This window comes from Mobula birostris, chromosome X (genome assembly GCF_030028105.1).
Source record: "Mobula birostris isolate sMobBir1 chromosome X, sMobBir1.hap1, whole genome shotgun sequence".
Classification (NCBI taxonomy): domain Eukaryota; kingdom Metazoa; phylum Chordata; class Chondrichthyes; order Myliobatiformes; family Myliobatidae; genus Mobula; species Mobula birostris.
In genome coordinates this window covers 57,460,712-57,487,878 of record NC_092402.1, presented here as the reverse complement: position 1 = coordinate 57,487,878, position 27,167 = coordinate 57,460,712, and the positions used below count along the sequence as shown (strand labels likewise).

Sequence of the window (27,167 nt, the reverse complement as noted above, 5' to 3'; positions counted from 1 at the left end):
AATCTGTTCCACCATTCAGTCATAGCTGATTTATTAGCCCTCTCAACCCCATTCTCCTGTCTTCTCCCTGTAACATTTGACATTCCTACTAATCAAGAATCTATCAACCTCCAGTTTAAATATACCCAACAACTCAGACTCCACAGACACTTGTGGCTATGAATTCCACAGATTCACCACCCTCTAAAGAGGCTAAAGAAATTTCTCTTCATCTCTGTTCTCAATGGATGTCCTGGAGAAGGAGAAGATGGCAGCGCACGCAGCCTCTCCGGTGAAATGATATCGTATCTGTTAAATAGGGGACCGTGCACAATCCTGATTTGATGGAGACAGCCGTGGGAAACATGGAGGAACATCTGGAGAAACTTCTGAAATGCCCGGTTCGCTGCCGCTGCTACTGTGCGACCGAGAATCTCCGGAGGGGAAGGCCCCAAATCCTCGGCTTTGCCTGTTGCTGGTGGCCGGGGCTGGGGTCAAAGCGTTCGGCAGAGATGGTGCTCGGTGTCGGAAGGCTGGTCGGAGGCTCGAAGTTTTTGGACGGACTGAGAGTCGGCTGTGGTCGGGTGCTTCCAGGGTGCTGCATCGGCAAGTTTGCGGTGCTGGAAGCTCATGGCAGGGAGAGTTTTTCTTCCTTCTACTGTCTGCGTGAGATGTTGGGACTTTCGAGAGACTTTTTTTTACCGTGCCCATGGTCTGTTCTATCAAATTACGGTATTGCTTGCACTGTTGTAACTATATGTTATAATTATGTGTTTTTTGTCAGTTTTTCAGTCTTGGCCTGTCTTGTGTTTCTGTGATATCACACTGGAGGAACATTGTATCATTTCTTAATGCATGCAATACTAAATGACAATAAAAGAGGACTGCGTGTCCTCATAATCTAATCTAATCTAATAATCTAATAATCTAATCTATTCCGAGGATAGAGTCTAAATGGGAAAGGTTATTATGAAATATTTGCCATTTCTAAACTTGTTGGAGCCATTGGCCACTTATTGGAAACTGTGGTTTTAACTGATCTAAATTACAAGGGGTGATTGATAAGTTCCTGGCCTAAGGTAGAAGGAGATGAGTTATACAGCTCTCGTTACATGCACATGCAGTTCAAATCTTTAAGTGATTATGCAGAAAGTTTGAAGTTAATAACTCATCAGTTAATAACTCATCGGGGTGATTGATAAGTTCGTGGCCTATGGTAGAAGGAGATGAGTTATTAACTTCAAGCTTTCTGTATAATCACTCGAAGAGGTGACCTGCATGTGCATGTAACGAGAGCTGTATAACTCATCTCCCTCTACCTTAGGCCACGAACTTATCAATCACCCCTGCTGTGGACCACTTTCTGGAGGTCCAAGATCCGTATGCTCCATGACCGCTGGACTCAGTGTGTACATGTAGGAGGGGACTATGTTGAAAAATAAATGTGCTAGGTTTTCTAAAATTGACTCCTTCTACTTTAGGCCACGAACATATCAATCACCCCTCATATGTCTGAAATTGGTCATTGTGCTGTAGTCATAGATATTCTGTTTGGGTTCAGCTCCAACCCTCATTGGTTGAAATATTAGATGAGAAGAGTGAATTCCCAAAATGAGGGGAGAGTGGTTGCTCTTGAAGTCAAGGTTGCTGTCCTCTCCATGTCCTCTCCTGAAAGCTCAAATGGTGACTGATGTCTCATGTCATCAGTCGTGGAGAGACCTATCTAGGCTCGTAGCACTGATAACAAGAGTGGGGTGAATTAATGGTAATAGTAGTGTGGCGGATGAACTGATGGAGTGTATAAGAGACAGTTTTCAACATCTATACATATTGTTAATTTTGTTTTCTTTTGCACATTGGTTGTTTGTGTGTGGTTGCTCATTGATTCTATTGTATTTCTTTGTTCTACTGTGAATGCCTAGAAGAAAATGAACCTTGGGGTAGTATATGGTGACAAATACATACTTAGATAATAAATTTACTTTGAACTTTGAACTTTGAGGAACTGATGAGGAAATAGGCTATTTCTGATCAAGTACTGTTTAATAAGAAAGGGGTTAATTGATGATTTGATACTAAAGACACCTTAAGGAAATAGTGATCAGAATCAGAATCAGCTTTATTATCATTGACATATGTCATGATTTTGCTGCATTGCAAGATATAGCAATGACTATAAGCTACAAAACTAAATAATAAAAGTGCAAAAGAGGAATAACAAAGTAGTTTTTTGGTCTTAAACCTTAAGAAAGCACATTACAAAGATGTGCTGTGTGAGCTGCTGATGGTAGACTGGGAGGCTACATTCTAAACAAGCAATGACTATCATTGAAAGAATTAACACTTTGTGTAACTTGCTCTCACAGAGTGTGGCTGAGCCAACTGACAGCAGCACATTTAAGAAGAGGCTAGGTAAACATCTGAGGGAGAAAGAAACAGAAAGAAAGAACATGTAAGGTGAAAAGGATTTTTGTGTGGTGTATAAAAAATAGCATGGACAGGCTAAGCCAAATAGCCTGTTTCTATGCAGTAAGTCACACATCCACTCTGTGGTCACTTTATTAGGTACTAATAAAGTGGCCACTGAGTGTATGTTCATGGTCTTCTGCTGCTGTAGCCTATCCACGTCAAGGTTCGATGTGTTAGGTGTTCAGAGATGCTCTTCTGCACACCACTGTTGGTATGTGTGATTATTTGAGTTACTGTCAGCTTCCTGTCAGCTTGAACCAGTCCATCCATTCTCCTCTAATCTCTCTCATTAACAAGGTGTTTTTGTCCACAGAACTGCTGCTCACTGGATGCTTTTTGTTTTTCTCACCATCCTCTGTAAACCCTAGAGACTGTTGTGTGCGAAAATCCCAGCAGGTCAGCAGTCTCTGAGATACTCAAACCACCCTGTCTGGCAGCAACAATTATTCCACGGTCAAAGACACTTAGGTCACATTTCCTCCCCATTCTTATGTTTGGTCTGAACAACAACTGAACCTCTTGACCGTGTCTGCTTGCCTTATGTATTGAGTTGCTGTCACGTGACTGGCTGATTAGATATTTACATTAAAGAGCAAGAGTACAGATGTGCCCAATAAAGTGGCCACTGTATGTATTCCTATGTGGCAATAAATAGGCTAACAGTGATGATTCCTTTGTGATGCTTCTTTAACATCATGCCAGCTTACTGCTATCATTCATTTAGTGCTCTGTTTAAAAGTGAAAGTATTCTTCTATTTAGGTCTGACCCTTAAAAAATCTGTGATCGGAAGTCTTTTAAGATTCTTTGCATGAGAAGTAGTGCGAAGCATACAGGCAGCATTAGAGACAAAAGGAGGACTGAGTCTCTCCCTGTCAGCCGCTGCCCAATACCTGATCGTTAATTTCAGTGTGGGTGTCCTTTCGATTCTTACAGCAGTCTTTGATTGGTCCCCAAGTCTCCATTCATAAACAGGAGGACCACGATAAGCTGCTTGAAGAGATAGACAGGAAGCAAGTGACTCCCAGCTGTGGGGACTGAAGTATATAAAGGGAGAAATAAAGTGAAGCACCTGCACATTCAAAATTGGAGCAGGCAAAGGGAGGCTCGGAAACAGGGAATTTTCCAGAAGAAAGTTTGCAGTGAACAATTTGCAAGGTTGGCTAAATAATATTATATAGTGAAGTAGTTTTAACTGTTCCATAATTTGCATGTGCATTTAAATATATATTTTGTAAGCCATGTAAAATCATCAAAGTAGAAGGAAAGCCTAAAACATTGTGTTTTTCTCTCTTGTGCTGTAGGTACAGTATTTCATAAATTTAAGATTTAAACTTTCTAATTGTGAAAATGTTATGTTTCTTTTTAAAACATTTAAAAATAGCTCACACTGGATTTCTCATTTTTGAATTGCTAACATTATTTGTTTTACAAAATAAAGTTGTTGAAATCACCATAAATAGCTCTTTTTTAAATATATTGTACATTTGCTATATCTCACTGCTGCTTTGTAAGCCATTGAATTTTCCTCCAGCTTGTTAGGCTTTGCTGTGATCTTGTTTATCATTAAAAATCTGATAGCTTAGCATGTCCTAAATCAGTCATCTTAGTACTTAATATGCAAAAGAAATCCAGAAAGTTGTGAAGGGACAGCAGGGTCTAACAGCACAGGGCAGTGAAAAGATAGGTCTGCACTCATGATGTGAACCTTTCATGAAATCTCATTAATGTGCAACTGTTGTGCAGGTTATGGTAAGCAAATACTACTAATTAACTCCAACAATGCAACCTGTCATAACCTGAACAAATCACAGAAAGTTCAAACCCCTTGACGCCTTATAGTAATGTTCTACGCGGCGTTTTTGATTTATCTGGAGCTTTTGATGACATGCTAGTTCCTTGCCTATGGTCTGAGGCTTTCCATTGTCTCCAGACGTTCCTTGACGGAATTAAATAGGAATGCCTAAATACCAATACCCTAAACACCGGAAAGAGTAAGGCTGTATATTTGCATGCAGCATTTCAGTAGCCTCAAGTTCTAAATATGAAGCCCACAATGCCCACATTCCAGCATTGAATTCATATTTTCATTTTTTCCCTTTAATTTTCACGCTCCAAAATCTGTCCTCCAAGAAGACCACAACCTTGTTGTGGTTTGGAGGCTTGCAAGCCTCAATGACCTGGAGAGCTATATTTGCTGGAGTCAGGGCTTTATGTTCTGGCTCTTGGTAAGGTCACCCATGCCAAATACACCAAAGGGTAGAGGTCAGACTAAGAGTGGTCCACCAGTTCTCCAGGTTCAGGGGTTCAGCTCAGGCCCAACAACCCTGACTGGAAAAAAACAAAATTGTTACAGAAACAGCAATGAAGAATCCTTCTACATCTGAATGTGAAGGTATTCCTGAATCTCCACCCAAGGCTTGCATGACTGATAGTAGTGAAAACTGAGAGGAAGTTATTGACATGATGAAGGAAGCCCTGAACACTGCCAGAGATGAAGGACCTTCATTGCTGCCCTAAACGCCAGTGGCGTAGCGGGCAGTCAGTAAGTCCAAAGGCTGTATTGCTTTATTAATTGTGATATCCTTATTCTTCCTGATGCCCTGGTTAAGTAGGGATGGTAGTGTATGTGTGGGGAAAATTGCAGCGATTTAGAATGCTCTGTCTGGCATTGAAGCTTAAGGGTGTTTTTCTTTTGTCAACTGTAATTCTCAGTTTCATTGTTTGATTAACAAATGTTTACTATTAGGAGCATTTGCAATGTAACAAGATGCGCCAGGTGACTCGAAGGAAGGACCCTTTTGATATTGAATGATATGTTTCTCCTATCCAACTTCTCCACTAGATCACGTTGCATGGAATATTCACTCAGTGGCCACTTTATTAGGTACAGGAGTGGAACCCACTGTGGTCTTCTGCTGCTATAGCCCATCGACTTTAAGGCCGACACGTTGTGCATTTAGAGATGCTCTTCCGCACACCACTGTTATAATGTGTGGTTATTTGAGTTGCTATTATCTTGAACCAATTTCTCCTCTGGCCTCGCTCATTAACAAGGCATTTTTGCTCACAGAAATGCTGCTCACGGGATGCTATTTTTTTGTTTTTGCACCATTCTCTGTAAACTCTAAAGATTGTTGCGTGTGAAAATTCCAGGAGATCAACAGTTTCTGAGATACTCAAACCACCTCATCTGCCACCAACGATCATTTCATGCTCAAAGTCACTTAGATCACATTTCTTCCCCATTCCGATGTTTGGTATGAACAACAACAGAACCTCTTGACCACGTCGACATGCTTTTATGCATTAAGTTGCTGCCACGTGGTTGGCTGATTAGATATTTGCATTAACAAGTAGGTGTACCTAATAAAGTGGCCACTGAGTGTATATGGACTAAGAACCCAAGCACAGGTTCTTATTAAACACTATTGTACCGTCAATCGTTTATTAAATGCAACACACTCTAATTGTGATTGTAAGTCTAGAACGCAATCCAAGTATAAAGTATATGAAAGGCAAGATAAGAAAGGAAAAGTGAACATGTATGTGTTCTAAATGAATTGTCTGCCTTTTTGTATTACTCAATTAGGACTAATTGCAGAGGAGATTTACTAGGGCGCTGCCTGGATTAGAGAAGATGTCTTGTGAGGAAAGGCTGAATGAGCTAGGGCTTTTTCTGTTTCAAGTAAAGGAGGATGAGAGGTGACTTGTTAGAGGTGCATAAGATTATGAGGGGCACAGGCAGAACGGATGGCCAGCACCTTTTTTCCCAGGGCAGCAATGGCTAATACCAGAGGACATCTTTTTAAGGTGAGTAGAGGAAAGTTTAGGGGAAATGTTAGGGGCAGACATTTAAACAAATTACAAATTTCACAACATTAGTCGGTGATATTGAACCTGATTCTGATTTTACAGAGTGGTGGGTACCTGGAGTGCACTGCTGGGGGTGGTGATAGAGGCTGATACAATAGGGATGTTTAAGAGGCTCTTAGATGGGCAAATGGATGAAAGAAAAATGGAGGGCTATGGACTGTGTATGAGGGAAGGGTTAGATTGATCATGGAGTAGGTTAAAAGTTTACACAACATCATGAGTTGAAAGGCTGTACTGTGTTGTACTGTTGTATGATTAACATGCATCAGATTGAAGTTTCTATTGCTTACTTTCAGCTGTAGACTAATTAGAAGCACCTGCCCCTTTTAAATCAGAAGGTTTTATTTTAAATCTCAATCCAGAGACATGGCCACATTGTCTACATTCAGTGGTGACTTTATTAGGTAATTCCTGTATCTAATAAAGTAGACATTGAGTGCATGCATGTTCCTGGTCTTCTGTTGCTGTAGCCCATCCACATCAAGGTTTGATGTGTTGTGCATTCAGAGATGTTTTTCTGCACATCACTGTTGTAACATGTGGTCTTTTGAGTTACTGTCGCCTTCCAGTCAGCTTGAACTAGTCTGGCCATTCTCCTCTGACCTCTCTCATTAACATGGAGTTTTCCGCCCACAGAACTGCCACTCACTGGATGGCTTTTGTTTTTCACAACATTCTCTATAAACTTTAGAGACTGTTGTGCGTAAAAATCCCAGCAGATCAGCAGTTCCTTAGATACTCAAACCACCCTGCCTGGCACCAATAATCACTCCATGGTCAAAGTCACCTTCATTACATTTCTTCCCCATTCTCATGTTTGATCTGAACAACAACTGAACCTCTTGACCATGTCTGCATGCTTGGAGTTGCTGCCACACAATTGGCTGATTAGATATTTACATTAACTAGCAAGTGTACAGGCAAACCTAATAAAGTGGCCACTGAGTGTATACAGACATTCATGCAATACTGAGTGGGTGCTGTGCAGTTGTTTTTTGTATATGCAAAATCAAAAATCATATAGTACCACTGAAAGGGCAACAGGTTCCTCTTGTGTCCTAACCAACATTTCTTTCTTAACCTCCAGACTTAGATGGTATTAAGTTATATGGTATTCTTTTTTCTATGGCTATCTGGAGAAGACGAATTTCAGAGTTGTATTCTGCATACATACTTTGATAATAAAATGAACCTTTGAACCTTTAAAACAGGTCTTTTTGATGCTCTTTATGGACCTGGCTGTGTACAAATTAGCTGCTGCATTCGCTTGCAACTGCACTTCAGTAAGTTTACTCTTTGTGAAGCATTTCAAGACTTCTGAGGGACTATGTAATTTTAACTGAAACAGAACAGAGAATTCTGGAATCTTATGTCTTCAAGCAAGACAACATGCACTTTAACCTTCGTCAAACTGCGGATAAACAAGCTCGTTGATGTAGTTCAGATGAGATGCATCTGTTAGCTTGAGCCGACGCATTTAGTATGTGCTAGGTTTGAAGTTCAGTCTCTGAAAGTTAGTTTCATCCAATCAAAGACCAAATCCTTCCAAAAAGATATTCTTGCTTCTGATATGAAGGAGATGCACACTTTATTTGCAATGTGAAAAGGGCTGACCAATTTGAGAGATTTTTGATGCAGGGTGAAATAATGCAAATAAATGCACAAAAAGTGCTGAAATTAAAGTTCAAAGTTCAAAGTAAATTTATTATCAAAGTACATGTATATCACTATATACAACCTGAGATTGCTTTTCCTGAAGGCATATAATAAATACAAGATAGAATCAATGAAAGACCACACCAACTGGGCACCAGTGTATAAAAGACAACAAATTATGCAAATACAAAAAGAAATAATGATAAATAAGCAATAAATATTGAGAACATGTAATGATGAGTCCTTGAAAGTGAGTCCATAGGTTGTGGGATCATTTCAGTGATGGGGCAAGTGAAGTTGAGTGAAGTTATCCCCTTTGGTTCAAGAGCCTGATGGTTGAGAGGTAATAACTGTTCCTGAACCTGGTGGTGTGAGTCTTGAGGTTCCTGTACTTTCTTCCTTGGCTGCAGTGAGAGGAGAGCGTGACCTGGATGGTGGGAATCCCTGAAGATGGATGCTGCTTTCTTGCGACAGTGCTCCATGTAGATATGCTCAATGGTGGAGAGGGCTTTACCCACGATGTACTGGGCTGTATCCACTACGTTTTGTAGGCTTTTCCGTTCAAGGGCATTAGTGTTCCCATACCAGGCCGTGATGCAACGAGTCAATATACTCTCCAGCACACATCTATAGAAGATTGTGAAAGTTTTAGATGTCATGTCAAATCTTTGCAAACTTCTAAGGAAGTATGGCCGTGCTTTCTTTGTAAAGGCATTTACATTCTGGACCCAGGATATATCCTCTAAAATAATAACACTGAGGAATTTAAAGTTGCTGACCCTCTCCACCTTTGATTCCCCCAATGAGCACTAGCTCATGGACCTCTGGTTTCCTCCTCCTGAAGTCAATAATCAGCTCCTTGGTCTTGCTGACATTGAGTGAGAGGCTGATGTTGTGGCACCACTCAGCCAGATCTTCCACCTCCCTCCCATATGCTTATTCATCACCACCTTTGATTCATCAGTGGTGTTGTCAGCAAAGTCAAATAAAGCATTGGAGCTGTGCTAAGCCACATGATCATAAATGTAAAGTGGGTAAAGAAGGGGATTTAGCACACAGTCTTGTGGTGCACCTGTGCTGATGGAGATTGTGGAGGAGATGGTGCTTCCAATCTGAACGACTTGGGGCTGCAAATGGGGAAGTCCAGGATCCAATTGCACAACGAGGTACTGAGACCATGGTCTTGAAGCTTATTGATTAGTTCTGAAGGAATGAGAGTATTGAATGCTGAGTGGTAGTCAATAAAGAGCATCCTGCTGTATGCAACTTCACTGTCCAGGTGTTCAAAGGCTGAGTGAAGAGCCAAAGAAATGGCATCTGCTGTTGACCTGTTGTGTGGTAGGCAAACTGGAGCAGATCCAAATCACTTCTCAGGCAGGAATTGTTGTGTTTCATCACGAACCTCTCAAAACACTTCATCTCTGTGTATATAATTGCAAGTAGACAATAGTCATTAAGGCAGGTCACCACATTCTTCTTACTTGAATTAAGGGAATTACCTCTGATGTTTGTGGATCATAATAGTTTATTGAAGGGTCTTGGCCTGAATTGTTGGCTCTTTATACCATACCTCTCCTTAAATGCTGCCTGATCTGCTGGGTTCTTCTGGCATTTTATGTCTGTTACTCTGGATTTCATTGAAACTTATCGAATATTGAAAGGCCTAGATGGAGTGGATGTTTCCTATAGTAGGGGAGACTAGAACTAGAGGACACAGCCTCAGGATACAAGGACGCCCTTTTAGAACAGACATGAGGAGAAATTTCTTTAGCCAGAGGGTGGTGAATCTGTAGAATTCATTACCACAGATGACTGTGGAGGCCAAGTCATTTGTGTACATTTAAAGCAGAGGTTGGTAGGTTCTTGATTAGTAAGGATGTCAAAGGTATGGTGAGAAAGCAAGAGAATGGAGTTGAGAAGGATAATAAATCAGCCTTGATGGAATGCCAGAGTAGACTTGATGGGCCGAATGGCCTAATCCTGCTCCTATGTCTTATGGTCTTACGGTTTCTTTTAACGTTGTGAGGGCAAGTATTTGCAATTTGATGACCCGGAAAGGAGCTTTCTGATTTTCTTGAGCCTAATAGTGTGTTAAAGAAAGGAATCAAACGGTTGGATAAAGCAGCATAAAAGCCCCAGTGAGTTAAATGAAAGATGGCAAGAGTCTGAATCCTTTGTTTTTATGTCAAATGACCATGACCACCTTCTGCACAATTTTTTGTTAGATTGCCATAAAGCAATGTTTCAGACCAGTGATTAAGCTTTCAATAAAATTCTATAGTCAACTGGATCACTGTTTTTTCCCTACTTATGGTTGCCTTGTATTCCAAAGGATCAATGAGCTAAATTACTTATTTTTGACAATTTTGGTTTCCTTCCCTACTCCCTCAGTGTAGATATCACTTTCTCAAACTTAGTGAATCTACTTTCCAAAATCGTTATCATTTTCCTTGTCACTGAACTTCCTGTTCCCATCCCAGCCTCAACACACCCACCTCTATCTTCTCTCAAAAGCGGGAGAAACACTACAACTTCTAACACACACCAAAAAAAAATTCCTTCAAGAGACAGCCCCAAAACAATATGAAGAGTCTGAAGTCTTGCTTCTAAATTGGGGAGTGGTTGTACTGGAAACAGTTTGGGGTGAGAAGCTTTCTTTCCACCAGAACCATTTGCTGGTGGTTTGGATCTCTTTTAGTATCTTGTTTTCAGTAGGTCTAGCTACAGCACATAGAACATAGAACATTATAGCACAGAACAGACCTTTCAGCCCATGAAGCCGACCTTTCAATCTACTCCAAGATCAATCTAGCTCTTCCTACCCACATAGCCCTCTATTTTCCTTTCATCCACGTGCCTATCTAAGAGACTCTTAACTATCCCTAATATATCCACCTCTACCACTACCACTGGCAGTGTGTTTCATGCACTGACCACTCTCTGTGTAAAAAACTTTCCTCTGACACACCCCTCCCCACCATACTTTCCTCCAATCACCTTAAAATTATGTCCTCTCCTATAGGCCGTTCCCACCGTGGGAAAAAGTCATTGGCTCTATCTATGCTTCTTATCATCTTGTACACCTCTATCAAGTCACCTCTCACCCTCCTTCACTCCAAAGAGAAAATAAAACAAACTTGCTCAACCTTTCCTCACAAGACATACTCTCTAATCCAGGCAGCATCCTGGTAAATCTCCTCTCCTCCCTCCCTAAACTTCCACATCCTTCCTCTAATGAGGTAACCAGAACTGAACACAACACTCTAAGTGTGGTCCAACCAGAGTATTATAGAGCTACAACATTACCTTGCAGCTCTTGAACTCAATCCCTGACTAATGAAGGCCAACACATCGTATGCTGCCTTAACCACCCCATCAACCTGCACTGCAACTTTGAAGGATCTGTGGACATAGACCCTAACATCCCTCTGTTCCTCCACACTGTTAAGAATCCTGATATTAACCCTATACTTTGCCTTCAAGTTGGACTTTCCAAAGAGAATCATTTCACACGCCCGGATTGAATTTCATCTGCTACTTCCCAGCCCAGCTCTACATCCTGTCAATGTCTCATTGTAACCTACAACAACCTTCTCCACTATCCACAACACCATCAGCCTTTGTGTCATCTGCCAGCTTACTAACCCATCCTTTTACTTCCTCATCCAAGTCATTTATAAAAATCACAAAGAGCAGTGTATTTTATTGGGCAATGCTCAGTTTGACTCCAAATGCACTAGCATCAACAGACCAACTATTTTAAATGATGAAACCCCTAGCCACTAGAATGTTTTAAATCAGCTTGGATAGATGTGAATAAATTATTGACTATCACTCCAATAGGTGAGAAGGTATGTCAAAGCAGCCATCTTTTTCTGTCTCTAGTGGTTGATCATATGCCTTGCAATTTGTTTTTATCCAATTAATTTAAATGTTATGAATTGTCCTTTGGAACATTAAGCTGGAGATTATTTTCTCTCAACTTGTTTCCTACAGATCAGCTCCTCCCTGTTTGTTGAATGTTCATGCAATCATTTCCTGTGATCTTTCTTCTTTGCTTTTCTTATTAAGCTTGCTTTCAAATCACAGCAAGAGCCAGCACCATGAAAGGTTTCATTGCTTTGGCCTTGGTTTCTGCCTTCCTGAAAATGTGTTGGGCAAACCATCAGGGACAGCTGGCAAATGGTGATGTTCTGACCAAGGTATGTCTCTCATTTAAGTATTTCTCATGGGACATATTTTTTTAAATCTCTGTACTACCATTTTGGAGATTGTTCCAAATTTTGTGCAGTACAATATTCAACAAGCTGAGACCTTTCAGCAGGACTGGAGAAAAAAAGATGAGGGGTCAGAGTAAGAAGGTGGGTGGAGGGGAGAAAGAAATACAAGGTCGTAGGTGATACATGAAACAGTGAGAGGGGGAGGGATGAAGTAAAGAGCTGGGAATTCAAGTGGTGAAAGAGATACAGGGCTGGAAGAGGGAGAATCTGATAGGAAGGGACAGAAGTCCATGGAAGAAAGGGAAGGGAGAGGCCGTCCATCAGAAAAAGCGGGACCTCTCAGTGGCCACCCATTCTAATACTACTTCCATTCCTATTCCAACATGTCAGTCCATGCTCCTCTATTGCTGCGATGAGGCCACACTCAGGTTGGAGGAGCAACATCTTGTATTCCGTCTGGGTAGCCTCCAATCTCATGGCATGAACATCGATTTCTCAAACTTCCAGTAATGGCTGCAAACCCCCACCTCCCCCCGCCCCCCACAACCCTCCTTCACCATTCCCCATTTCCATTTCTCTCTCTCACCTTATCTCCTCACCTGCCCATCACTTCCCTCTGATGCCTTCCCTTTCTCTTTCTTCTTCTTCTTTAAGACCATAAAATATAGAAGCAGAATTAGGCCATTTGGCCCATTGAGTCTGCTCCACCATTTCATCATGGCTGATCCAATTTTTCTCTGAGCCCCAATCTCCTGCCTTCTCCCCATATCCCTTCTTGCCATGACCAATGAAGAATCTATCAACCTCTGCATTAAATATACATAAAGACTTGGCCTCCACAGCTACCTGTAGCAAAGAATTTCACAGATTCACCACTCTTTGGCTAAAGAAATTTCCCCTCATCTCTGTTCTATAAGGACGCCCCTCTATCCTGAGACTGTCTCCTCTGGTCTTAGACTATCCTACCATAGGAAACATCCACACCACATCCACTCTATCAAGGCCTTTCACCATTCGAGAAGTTTCAATGAAGTCACCCCTCGTTCTTTTGAATCCTAGTGAATACAGGCCCAGAGCCATCAAACACTCTTCAAATGACAAGCCTTTCAATCCTGGAATCATTTTTGTGAACCTCCTTTGAACCATCTCCAGTTTCAGCACATCCTTTCTAAGATATAACACCCAAAACTGCTCACAATACTCCAAGTGAGGCCTCACCAGTGCTTTATAAAATTTCAACATTACATCCTTGCTCTTATATTCTAGTCCTCTTGAAATGAATGCTAAAATGCAATGTTCCTCACCACAGACTCAACTTGCAAATTAACCTTTAGGGTATCCTGCACAAGGGGTCCCAAGTTCCTTTGCACTTCAGTTTTTTTGTATTTTCTCTCCGTTTAGAAACTAGTCAACCCTTTTACTTCTTCTACCAAAGTGCATGACTATACATTCCATGGCCTTCTGCCCTGTCCTATCAGATTCTTCTTTCTCCAGCCCGTTATCTCTTTCACCAATCGACTTTCGAACTCTTTACTTCACCCTTCCTCCTCTCCTGGTTTCACCTGGTGCCTACTACCTTGTATTTCTTCCTCCCCTCCCCCCCCACCTTCTTGCTCTGACCTCACAACTTTTTTCTCCAGTCCTGATGAAGGGCCTCAAGCTGAAACGTCGACTGTTTACTCTTTTCCATAGATGCTGACTGGCCTGCTGAGTTCCTGTTTCTTAACAAGTCAATTTTTGATAGGCTGCACATCTGAATAGTGGCAACGTTATTCCGAGCTGTAGATTGGCTAGCTTACCTTCACATTTCATCTGTTCTCTCTTTATTGCTTTTTTAGTTGCCTTCTGTTGGATTCTAAAAGCTTCCCTATCCTCTAGCTTACCACTAATTTTTGCCCTATCGTATGTCCCTGTTACCGTTCATATAGTGACTAATTTTAGAGACTGGGAGTCCTGATCTGGAAACATCATTAACCTGTTTAAATCGGGCATTTTGAAACCTGATTTAAATTTGAACAGCTGTCAAGGGAGACTGAAACTCCCTGCTCAAGATGTTTAATAACTTTTCTAGTACTCCTCATGACACAAAAAAGCTGAAGTTTTTCCTCTCTCTCAGCATTCTTTCTCTCTGTCTCTCTCCTCATACCCCCACCCGGGCCCCACTCTGTTTCTCTCTCCTGCTTCCTTGTCTCCTCCTTCTCGCACTTGCCCTTTCCTCTTTCCTTCTCTCTCTCTTTTTCTCTCTATCCTTTTTCTCCCTCCCCTTCTCCTTTCTCTTTCCTTCTATCTCTCTCTCTCTTTCTACCCACTCTACCCTTCTTCTCTCTCTCTCTTCCACAATTTGATTTTACACTTAAATTGGGGATCTGTGTCAACTGAGCTGCATCTATTACTGGAAACATTTTGGATTCTGTTGAAACATTTCAATTCAAGTGATAAAAATTATCATGGCAAACAATGGTGAATTTTGGAAAGGCAGACAAATTGATGGAAATTCTTTTGAATCAACAGGGTTAGTGGATGATTGAAATGTTAAAACTTCCCTTTGCAAATCTACTTAAGGTGCTGACTCCAAGATATTTGCATCTCAAATTTTACATTCAAGACAATATAGGGTATTCCACACATAATAATGTTGAGGCTTAATAGAAACTAAAAGGAGGTAACTCAGGGTAAAAGCCCTGTTTCTGCAAGCTATATCTGAATAAAATGAGAAGTGGTGTGTTAACAGTTGTCTGAAGCTCCTGTCTTCTGTTGCAGGGAAGCCTGCATGAGGAGAAACTGCCTCTCCTCTTCCTGAAGCGTTTCTATGATGGTCTGTCTTACGATGGATTTGTAGGATTGATGGGAAGGAGAATGGCTGGCAAGTACAAAATTAATTTGAAGATTAGAAACTTCCTCTTGAATTCACTTTGCAGTGTTGGCAAGACCGAGTCCCATCGGCTTGAACTGGGTAACATATTTAGTCAACTGTTGTACAAGTTAAAGGCCAAAGTTTTTGGAGCCATGTTACAGCCAAGGCAGATAGAGATGGCAAGTTCACTTCCATAAAGGAATTTGAGGAACAAGTTAGATTTTAAACCAAAAAAAAAATCCCTCCTCTTTATAACTCCTGCATTTTATTTCCAGACTGTAACTGCCTTAATATAAACTTGAGTTCTCTGCAGTATTAATCCAGGTCTCTGGGCTAATAATCCAAAATCAAAGTCAAAGTCAAAGTAAATTTATTATCAAAGTACATACATGCCATCATATACTACCTTGAGGTTCATTTTGTTACAGACATTTACATGAAAATAAAGAAATACAATAAGTTAATGAAAAAAGATACATGCAGGATCCCATAACATAATCACCATGTTGCTGTGCTCCTAACAATGTAATCCTGCAACATAACCACCATGTTGCTATAATAACCCCATCGTGTGGCATTGTAGCATTATTATGTGGGCCCAGTCAGCTTTTACTTCCCATCACTGACTGCCCTGTGAGAAGATCGAGGTGAACTACCTTCTTCAGCCCCTGGTAAAAACCCTTGAGTAGGCAGATAATAGTGTTATGATCTGGAAGATTGTAAATGTTGCCAGAAGTGCCATAAATATACAAATATATTTCTTATTTCTGTTACAGGTACAAAGGAGATTCCTGTGGCTCAAAAACGTAAGTGCTTCCCAATAGATTTTTGCAATGAACATTGGCCAGATGATGTTTTGTGAGGGTCCAGCTCTGTCATAGAGCACAGACCCCTCTACTCAACCTTGGGCACCACAGTAGTATAGCGGTTAACGTGACCCTGTTACATCTAAGAGCATCGGAGCTCAGAATTCAATTCAGACGCAAGGAGCCTGTACTTCCTCCCTGTGGAATGCGTGGATTTTCTCCGGGTGCTCCATTGTCCTCCCACAGTCTAAAGATGTACCGGTTAGTAGGATAATTGGTCATTGTGATTAGGCTAGGGTTGAATCAGAGGTTGCTGGGTACTGAAAGGGCCTGTTCCATGTTGTATCTCTAAATAAAATGAACCCACCGACCACATGACACGGACCATGTTTGTAGGGTCAGTTTAATTCACGTGTGGCCATCATTGACGAGGCCTTAGGGATTTTCCAACGCGGCGGGTGAAGGTAGAGAAGGCTGCTTGCAAGCTGGTCAAGTCTCCAATAAGGATATATCTATTTCAGAAATGAATATTTGATCATCAGGTAAAAGATGGTTAAAAAAAAAAGTGAATCTGATTCCAAATGTTGAATGATTGCGAATTTGATTTAGGCTGAGTACAGGATTATAGGGTATAGATGTCAGAAGTATAATAGAGTGGAGTCCAAATTTATTATCACATGCACAATTACATCTATGTATCGATGCAATGAGAAACTTATTTGCAGCAGTATGACAGGCACACAGTGTCATATAAGCAGTATTCAAAAAAACATAATTTAAGCATAAATTATATACAATTTTTACAAGAACAAATACAATTAGAACAAAGAAAACGTCCATTGTCGTGCAAAGTGGTCATAGTGTTGCTATCCTGAGGTAGTGATTAGGGTTGTGGAGATTTGTCCAAGAACCAAATGGAAAGGAAATAGCTGCTCTTGAAGCTGGTGGTGTGAGACTTCTGTGTCTCCTGCTCGATGGTAGCTGTGAGAAGGTAGCATGAGCTGGACGGTGGGGATCTCGGTGATGATAGATGATGCCCTCTTGAGGCAGCATCTCCTGTAGATACGACCGATGGTGGGGATCGATGGGCCTGTGATGTACTGGACAGAGACCACCACTCTCTGCAGCTTCTTGCCTTCCTGTGCTTTTGAATTATCATATCTGACCATGATGCAACCAGTCAGGACAATTTCAGCAAGTTATAGAAGTTTGTAAGAGTGTTCAGAGACAGGCCAAACCTCTTTAATCTCCTAGGAAATGAATATTCAGAGGAAATGTTGGGCAAAGGGATGTGATGGGCAGGGTTAATCCACTTGTGCCTTTGCCCATACTCTGATCTCACATTTGGCTTTTGTAGACTAGTACATATCGGTTTGTATGTACAGAATAGGGTGGTAATGAACTACCCTTGGATAACAAGGGAAGATACAGGGGGAGAATAAACATGGGCAGGAGTGTCCAAATCAGTCAGCTGCATTATTTAGCCGTAGAGTCATAGAGCAATTGAGCACCACAGCACAGAAACAGGACCTTCTGCCCATCTCATTCATGCCCAACTATTACTCTGCCTAGTCACATCAACTGCACCCAGGACCATAGCCCTCCATACCCCTGCCATCCATGTACTTATCCAAACTTCTCTTAGATGTTGAAACTGAACCACTTCCACTGGCAGCTCGTTCCACACTCACACCACCCTCTGAGTGCAGAGTTCCCCCTTAGGTTCTCCTTAAACAATTCACCTTTCACCCTAAACCCATGACTTCCAGTTCTAGTCTCACCCAACCTACGTGGGAAAAGCCTTGCATTTATCCTATCTATACCCCTCAGAATTTTGTATACCTCTAATCAAAACTCCTCTCAGTTCCCTACACTCCGGGAAATAAAGTCCTAACCTATTCAACCTTTCCCTATAACTCAGGTCCTCAAATCCCAGCAACGTCTTGTAAGTTTTCTCTGCACTATTTCAATCTTACTGACATCTTTCCTGTAGGTAGGTGACCAGAAATTCACACAATACTCCAAGTTAGGCCTCACAAACATCTTATACAACTTGAACATAACATCCCAACTCCTGTAACTCAGTACTTTTGGGGCATTAAGACATCAAAGGATTCACTGAACAATTCCAATTTCATTGTTTGAATTCCTCACAATGACAAAACAGCATTTAAGCATAATCAAATCACTTTAACAAGTTAGCAAAATAGCAGGTTAAAAGTGGTGTGATAAATAGAAACTATTAACTGGGCTCTTTGGGCCACATTGCTAGTGGGCAGGGATAGTGTGAGGGTTAAGCTAGACTGGGTTAAGGCTAAAACCAAATTGCTATGGAAACAGCAATAAAGAATCCTTCAACATCTGAGTGCAATGGTATCCCCGAGTCTCCACGAAGGATTTGCATGACTGACAGTAGCGAAAACCAAGAGGAAGCTACAGACACGATGAAGGAAGTCCTGAACACCGCCAGAGATGGAGGACCAGTACTGTAACGGGCAGGAAGCAAGTAAGCTAGCCCTGGTATATGAGCATTTAGCTCAGGTGTCAGCTGGGAGCCAGGGACTGAAACTCAATAAAGCAGCCTGCTGGATTGGTAACATTTGTTCTGTCCGCAGGGAACATGGATGATTTCTTTGTTGGTCTGATGGGAAGACGAAACATGGAACTTGGTGAGGATGAATCTATTGAAATTATTTGTCAGCTCTTTGCTTTAGCTTTCACGACAGAAGTTTTGCTTTTGGATCTAGAAATGCCTAAGGGGCTTTAAAGAAAACGGTGAATATTAAAGAGATATGGAACTTGAAGACCTTCACCAAATCTTACTTAAACAGAATCTCTAGAACTGCAACAAACAGAACTACAAGGTCTCCAATAAAAGCCGGATTATTAGAAATGCATTGAGTGGATTATAAAATGCAGACACCCTTGGGGGTGATAGACAAAATTGCCCACCATCTCCATTCTAGCTGGGAATAATGTATCACTGACGAGACCAGCATTTATTGCTCATCCGTAAATGCCCCTTGAGAAGGTGGTGGTGAGCTGCCTTCTTGAACCACTGCAGTCCTTCTGGTGAAGGTGCTGTTGGGGAAGGAGTCCCACTGTTTAGACCCAGTGGTGATAAAGGAATGGTGATATATTTTCCAGTCAGAATGGTTCTTGGAGGAGAACTTGTCTCATGGTGTTCTCCTGCACCTGAAGTCCTTGTCTTTCTTAATGGGCTTGGGAGATGGAATTGCCTGGGTAAGTTAATGCAGTATGTTTTGTATATGGTGCACATCCAAACTTGTGTGCTGTTGGTGGAGAGAGGCATGGGTGGGCGTGTGGATGGGGTATGGTCAAACTGGCTATTTTGTCCTGAATGGTGTCAAGTTCTTGAGTGTTGTTGGAGCTGCATTCAGCCAGGTGAGTGGAAAGTGTACCATCATGCTCCTGACTGTCCTCCCATCCCCTGGGAGGCCTCGGCCATCCAGGGTCAATATTAAGAGAAACAGGGTCAGCAGTGGAAAGTGCTGATTATTTTGCTGAATGTGTGGTTTTGGCACATTGGAGTAAGTAGCCTATTCCTGCTTCTCCTTATGTTCTTAAGATTTTGGCAACTATGACCATTTCTAATTATTATGTGGGAATCTTTAACCCACTGTGCAGTTATATTCTGTGGAATTATCTATAAAGACTTTGTTTCCCTCAGGAAGCCACATAAATTTATATAAGTGATATGTGACCCTCAACACACCAGCTTCTGGTGTGTTGACCTGGGAGGCGGGGAAATTCTACAGATAGTTTTAAACTTAAATGCTGAGAAAAACAAGGGAAACAATTACCTTAATATCCTTGCTGTATTTGCTACTAAGTAATGGAACTCAGAAGAAAGAACAATTTTAACCTGATTTGGCTTGATAATTGGGGTGTGCAGATGGAACTGGGAATATGACAAAGATAAATCTATTAATCTTTATTCTAATGCAAAGCATATTAAATTCTCTTTGCTATTTTAATGCAGTTGTTAATTGATCATATAACTAGGATTTGGTGAGATTCATGTTAAAGAAAAGGCTTGCATTTATAGATTGTCTTGCAAAAACACTGCAAAGTCCTTCACTTTGAAGTGCAGTGGGAAATCTGCCAATGCCTAACAAGTGCGCACCAGTGGCAATAAAATCAGTGAATGCATTAATTTCTGTTGTTCAATGACGAGGAGTTGCCCAGGACATACAGCTTCCTGAAACTCAGAATATAAAAATACTGCAGACGCTGGAAATCTGAAATCAAAACAGAGAATCCTGGAAATACTCAACAGGTCAGACAGCATCTGTGGGAGAAGAAATGGTTCATGTTTCAGGTCCAAGGCCCCTCGTCCAAATTGGGAAAAAGAAAACAAGTTAGTTTTCTATAATGGATAAGATGGGGAAGGGATGGGTAAAAGAAAAGGAATATCTCTGATAAGGTGAGACCAAATTAGTAAATGGAGGCAGTTAGAGTTTGATTACACTTCTTTGTCTGTGTTACGTGTTGCTAAAGGCAGGGATGTGGGACATACTCTGCAGATCAGGATGTACTAATGGAGAAAGGTAAAGCGAGCTCACATGATGCCAGGCAGAAATGACTGATTCTGATCCAGACAAAAAGATAGAGCGAGTTACCTAAAGTTGGAGATTGCTGTAACTGGAGCTCAGATAATCTTTAATGTCCACAGAACACCAGCCTAAGGCTTCCCAGCAACTTAAAACTGACTTGTGTTTTCCTCTTTCCCAATTCTGGGGAAAGGTCTCGGACCTGAAACATCAACTTTGTTCCTCTTTCCACAGGAGGTGACTGACCTGCTGAGCGTTTCCAGCATTTTCTTTTTAATTATTGAAATTCAAATTATGCCAGATGATCTTAAACATCTATAGAACAGCAGCCTGGGCCTTGGTTAAATTTCTCATTGAAAGACGGCACCCCTGGCCTTGTAGCACCCCCTTAGTGCTTTAAGGTGTCTACTTTGATTACATGCTCCATTCCCTGGAGTAGAGCTCAAACCCATGACCTAGTAAAATAGAGCCTGATCAACCTGTGTCTTGGCTGAAAAGTGAGCTAAAGAATTTAAGTATTAATTTCAAATATCACATTTAAACAGATGATTCAACTGCTTTAAATAAAGATGTTCCAGAGAGAAAAGGACACAGCACATCCACCAATTGCAAGCTGAGGTAATAATTTCATACCTTACAAATATTTATATATGTCATTAAAGGTGGCACAATTTCATCGTAACTGAATGTGGATGTTGTTGTTTCAGCTCCTTTCTGACTTGGACATGCTCCTGCTACAACCCCTGTCAAAGCATGAGATCGGTCACTTGGAGTTGCGTGGGTCAGTAGACTGACCTGCCGTGCTTCTTCCAGGACCGCTACTCTGTTTTGGTGCCCCTTTTGACTGCGGTCAGGAAGCTGCTGAGGTATCCCTGACGTCAGTTGCAGCCCCCGCCTTAAGCTGACACACGAGGGCAGAGCAAGGCCACGTCCTCCCTTGGGCCTGCTCAACCATCCAATCAGGTCATGTCTGATCTCTGCCTCATCTCCATTTATTCACTTAGTTCCTTACGATATAACATCCCAACAAAAATCTAGCCATCACTTTTGCAACTTAAGGAAATAGTCTTATTCCTTACACAGTGGGTAAGTACTAGGTCCTTATTATCCATGACAAATATGGGCAAAAATATTCCTGCATATCACAAGAAGACTCCGATACCATGAGGCCCTCTCCTTTGTACTCAATTCACTCTGCAAATAAACATAAAGATACCCCACAATGCCCTAAGAGCAATAACATACATTAATTTACATGTTTAAATACATAAAAAGAAATGATATGAGCTAACTAAGTACTTGTATTAAAACTTACAAGCAGTGATTGGTTTTGAAACCGCAAGGTGCAGCAGTGTAAACAAAGACCACTCTCTTCCAGATGAGTGCGCAGAGGGAGCCACTTGACACAAGTGGTCTGGAAACTGATTACCTTTTATAAACAGACAATGACTGGTTTCTCAGTGTGTACATATATTTAAATATATTGGTTCAAAAAAAATTTGAGATTGTGCCGGTGAGGGTTGGGGGGTGTTGGTGGTAACCACAGATCCATGCATAGCAAATCAGCTGAAAAGGAGGACAGAGTGTTTTGAAAGCCTTTCAAATTGCACTGACTATTGTGTGGTCATTCTTCTTCTCCCTGCCCCTGCTCATCCCTCATTGTCTGTCAACCTTCTCTTCCCCTGAAGGTAGCGGCTCACCATGTGAGTCAACCTTCATTTTGTCCGCCCGAACGACATCAAGCTATTTGAGCTCATATTAACACTGCTCTCGTCTGTTAGCTACCCCAAGACCTATTGTCCTTTTCGCTGATCCACCTTGAGTTGAAGTCAGATATCAGCACCTGTGATTTTTATATCTTCTGGCTCTGCATTTACTAACTGAGACCAACTGTAAATTAAACAAAGCTCTGCTCTGTCTTTAGGGCTTGTGGGTCCATTTAACGTTGGAAGGAATCGGGGCCATTCGAAGGAAGTGATTGCTCCATCTACCAAAGTACACACCTTTCCAAATTAAGCTAGTAAATGTGTTTTACACAAAGGAGAATCATATTTACAGTAGAATTATGTTTATACTGTATTCAAACCCTGCGTGGCTGTGGTGACTTTGGTCTCAGAGAATCAGTGTCTATTTTCGTTGGCAGCCAAGGAGATGAGGAAGAAATTGTGGTGAGAACCCAATTCTGGAGCTGGAACTGGTGTTATGCTTTATATCATCTTCCCTACTGTCCACTCTAAATAAATATGCACTTTCATTTAATGTTATGATTTCAGTGTATCTTGCCCTTTAACTCTTCATGTTCCTGTGGTCTGTGTGTGCAGAGATCAAAGTATGGTTCAGTATGTTACACTTGTGTTCAGTGTCTCCTCTACCACCGTCAAACACTGCCAAACCCACACTGCCTTTGTAATTTCAAGCAATCTTGCAAACAGACAGCTGTGGAGGCCAAGTCATTGGGTATATTTAAAGCGGAGGTTGACAGGTTCTTGATTAGTAAGCACATCAAAGATTAGGGGGAGAAGGCAGGAGAATGAGATTGAGAGGGATAATAAATCAGCCATGATGGTGGAGCAGACTCAGTGGACCAAATGGCCTAATTCTGCTCCCATGTCTTATAGTCTTATGGTCTAATCTAGCCACAGAGTTCACATTTCCTCACAATCAGCCTTTCAGCTTCTTCTTTTAGGAGTTTCAGTTCAAAGGGTCTACTTGGGCATTTTGTTGTTCAGAAAATTTCCACCTTGCCTGTAACAGTTCTGACAAGCTCCAAGTTGCCTGCCTGTTTAGCGCCTTTCCCATATAAAACATATGCACTCCCATTCTACAGGACTCCTCTTCATGTGCATTTACACTTCAACAAATCCTTCACCACTCTACAGAATTCAACCCACCAAATGACTAGAATAAAATTCTGCAGAACCTCTTTCTGTCAGGTCCACAGTGAAAGGCCTTGGGATAATCTAGAACAGAAGGAACAGTGGTAGGAGTGGGCGACTTGGCCCTTCAATTCTGTCCCACCGTCCAACATGATCACGGCTGTTCTACCCTGGGATCAACTCTTCTTCTGTGCCACTTCCACATAATCCTAATTTCTTGATCTTTCAATAATCTATTTACCAATTCACTAAATCCCTGCAATGAACCAACCATCCTCCACAATCCTCTGGAGCAGAAAGTTCCAGAGATTTACAACCCCCCCCCCCCCACCACCACCACCACTAAGAGAAGTTATTGTTATATGCCTCAGCTTTAATTGGCTGACTTTTAATCTTGTCACTATGTCCCCTCTTTCGAGACATTCCTACTGGTGGGAAAATCTCCACATCTAGCCTCTCGTGCCCCTTTGGGATCTTATAAGATTACCCGCATTCTTCTAAAGAAGACAGGTCTAATTTCTTGAGCTGCTCATGATAGAACAACCCTCTCATCCCAGGAATTGGCCAGGTTTAAGTCATTCTTGTGCACATAATAATCTGGGGCAGTGGGAGCTCCGTGAGTAACTGGCCATTTCTTTCCTCTGTAGCTCTGTATCAATGAATAAAACTCAAGTCACATACTTGCAGAACAGGTAACATAGCATTTATAGAATAAGCCCTGAGGAACTGGTTATTTATTTGAACATAGAACATATAATGGCCAGTGATATTACCTACTCCAAGATCAATCTAACCCTTCCCTATCATTCTCTAACACTTGACATTTCCTTGCTGGGATTAAGATTCTATCTACCATATCTATGCCTCTTATAAATTTATATACTGTACTTCTGTCAGGTTTCCCCTCAGCCTCTGATGCTGAGGAATAAAGGATCCAAATTTGCCCAGTCTTTACTTACTTATAGATCAATGCACCTTTTATAGCAAGATTTTATCTTTTATAAGTTTATTTACTTATAGATAAACCACTCTAATCCAGGCAGAATCTCTTCTGTGCCCACTCCAAAGCCTCCAAATCCTTCCTATAATAAACCAACCAGAACTGAACACAATACTCCAAACGTGGCTTAAACACAGTTTAATGCAACTGCAACATGGCTTTCATAATTTTATACTCAATGCCTAGACTGATGAAAGCAAGCATATCGTACACCTTCCTTACCATCCTATCCACTTGCATTGCCACTTTCAGGGAGCTATCAACTTGCACTTTAAGATCTTTCTGGAACACTGCTCCTTTCTGGAATAAGTTGGACAAACTATGTTAAATGCTGATAATCTATTTCTTTCATGTTATTATATCATATATAAAAACCCTTTGAGCAGGCTTATCCATGTAACACAATTGTCTCACTGTTGTAACCTTGTCCTTTTAAGCAATCAGACTGGAAGATGGAAGTACTTGATACAAAAGCAGCAGGGGACACTTACCCACCCAGTGTCTGCATATGTAACAGCACACTGTGATATTCGTAACACTTGCAAAGTTGGTAATCTCCAAACTGAACTTTGATGTAACCTGGTGCGACCTGTTCATTGCTTTTTATATTCGGGTGCGCTAGCTGACTGATACCCACACTACTGTTAGCAATTACCTCCATAGTCTTCATGAGCATTTTTTCTCTCAAATAGGTCATGCAGTGCCAAAAGAATAAATGCCAGCATGGAGCTACAGGAATGATTTAGAGGGTGGAATCTTTATTAAGCAAAGCTATTTTATGGGTGAAAAACAGAGCAGAAATAGCTTGAATTTTGTCAGAGAATTCCCTCCCAGTAACTGATGACATTAATAATATTTATCTGACCTTAAAACTTTATTTAAAATGATAGTGGGAGGGAGAAAATTCTTTAGAAAAATAGAATGACTCTTTACAACAAAAGGTGAGTTGACAACAATAATTGTGTAGTTACCAAGTGACTCACAAGGAATGTGGCAGAGACGTGTCCTCTCTATGGACAGCCCATTGAAACCTAGAAATACTGTCGAGGATGTGAAAATAATGAAAGGCTCTAACTAGCTTCTTGCTGGAGGTTGGGAGGACAGGGGGTGCCTCCTGGACATGCAGAAAGTTGTGCCTCAGTTGCACCTCCTCCTGGCCGAACGGAGAATGGCATGCTCACCAACTGTGGCTAAGCTTTGCAGCTTCATTTTCCCAGACAGATTATACTGCTGCCTTCAGGCCTTTGAAGGGAGACAGAGGGGAAGGAAAACAAAGAGACCGTAAAAAATTCCAATTCTTCTTCCTAAAAATGAGATCAGTTGTTGAACATTTCCAGGTCACTGGGTCCCCAACTTAAATGTCTTTGTAGAGCTGCAGTCCTGACTTTGGTGCACTTTCACAACAACACCTTTTATGAAGAAGTTGCCAGGAATTGAGGGCCTGATTTGTGGGGGTAAATTGGCTATGCTAAGTCTTTATTCCATGCAATGTAGGAGGATGATGGGTGACTTTATAGAAATGTTTAAGGTTGTTAGAGGCTTGGATAAGGTGGTTGGCAACAGTCTTCTCCCCAGGGTAGATGAGTCCAAGACTTGGGGGAGTGGTGGGCTGGGTTTCAGGTGGGAGGGGAAAGATTTAAAAGGGACCTGTGGAGCAAAGGGTGGTGAGTATATGGAACGAGCTTCCAGAAGAAGTGGTTGAGACAAGTATTGTACTATAACTCCAACCAAAAAATTACTAGAATGGGGCATGAGTGGATCAATAGCACAGATACAGACCATTTGGCCTAACGAATCCATGCCAACCAGATACCCACCCAGCTAGTCCTAATGTCCTGCATTCAACCTATATCCCACTAAGTTTCACCCCTCCATGTACCTATCCAATTGCTTCTTAAGTGACACTATTGTACCTGTCTACAATGCAAAATTGATCCACTCATGCCCCATTCTAGTAATTTTTTGGTTGGGGTTATAGTGCATTGTGGAAGAAATGGATATTTATTCTGCTAAAAAGACATCAGATGCCTTGGAGTGTGACTACTGAATCAGACTGCATTATAAAACTGAAATGATATAAATCGTGAGCACTTGCTACAACACAAATCCGTTTATGTTCCAACAGGAATTTGAAAGATCGTTGTCCTTTCAATTAACCCAAATGAAAGGATGGCCCTATTATTGTGAAGAAGATTAATGAGAAGTCCCATGCACTGCTAGACATGGGCAATGGAGACTTGAGTGAGGTTGCTAGATTCTGCATGCATTGTTGGTATCCTTGTTATATTTGCTACCATTAAAATCAGGCTTTGAACAGACTGATAATGGCCACGGAAATGTGTGGAAAATGGGTTTGTACATAGTTAGACAATAACAATATACAGTAAACATAGAACATAGAATAGTACAGCACAGTACAGGCCCTTCGGCCCACACTGCTGTGCCGACCCTCAAACCCTGCCTCCCATATAAGCCCCCACCTTAGATTCCTCCATATACCTGTCTAGTAGTCTCTTAAACTTCACTAGTGTATCTGCCTCCACCACTGACTCAGGCAGTGCATTCCACGCACCAACCACTCTCTGAGTAAAAAACCTTCCTCTAATGTCCCCCTTGAACTTCCCACCCCTTACCTTAAAGCCATGTCCTCTTGTATTGAGCAGTGGTGCCCTGGGGAAGAGGCGCTGGCTATCCACTCTATCTATTCCTCTTATTATCTTGTACACCTCTATCATGTCTCCTCTCATCCTCCTTCTCTCCAAAGAGTAAAGCCCTAGCTCCCTTAATCTCTGATCATAATGCATGCTTTCTAAACCAGGCAGCATCCTGGTAAATCTCCTCTGTACCCTTTCCAATGCT

At 41.5% G+C, this 27,167-nt stretch overlaps 1 protein-coding gene across 2 annotated transcripts; it reads left to right on the top strand.

The window, feature by feature from the left end:
* The first annotated feature begins 3,542 nt into the window (after positions 1 to 3,542).
* LOC140191704 (tachykinin-3-like) lies at positions 3,543 to 26,519 on the top strand. 2 transcript variants are annotated; one of them, XR_011883884.1, is made up of 8 exons: positions 3,543 to 3,604; positions 12,050 to 12,180; positions 14,959 to 15,061; positions 15,829 to 15,858; positions 18,474 to 18,527; positions 20,978 to 21,050; positions 22,357 to 22,427; positions 26,434 to 26,519. XR_011883884.1 is itself a non-coding variant. In XM_072249354.1 (7 exons), the coding sequence occupies exons 2-7, from the start codon at positions 12,082 to 12,084 to the stop codon at positions 22,373 to 22,375; spliced, it is 378 nt and encodes a 125-aa protein (XP_072105455.1). In that variant the 5' UTR covers positions 3,543 to 3,604; positions 12,050 to 12,081; the 3' UTR covers positions 22,376 to 22,627. The 2 variants fall into 2 exon arrangements, 1 of the variants encoding a protein (XP_072105455.1); XM_072249354.1 differs by lacking the exon at positions 26,434 to 26,519 and having other exon boundaries at positions 22,357 to 22,627.
* The last annotated feature ends 648 nt before the right edge of the window (positions 26,520 to 27,167 follow it).

What these genes read in the sequence shown, in the direction of transcription:
- LOC140191704 (XM_072249354.1), top strand. Translation starts at nt 12,082, where the DNA reads ATGAAAGGTTTCATTGCTTTGGCCTTGGTTTCTGCCTTCCTGAAAATG. An exon ending in GATGGGAAGGAGAATGGCTG is followed by an intron (nt 15,062 to 15,828) that starts GCAAGTACAAAA and finishes TTTCTGTTACAG; the next exon opens with GTACAAAGGAGATTCCTGTG. An exon ending in AAGACGAAACATGGAACTTG is followed by an intron (nt 18,528 to 20,977) that starts GTGAGGATGAAT and finishes ACATTTAAACAG; the next exon opens with ATGATTCAACTGCTTTAAAT.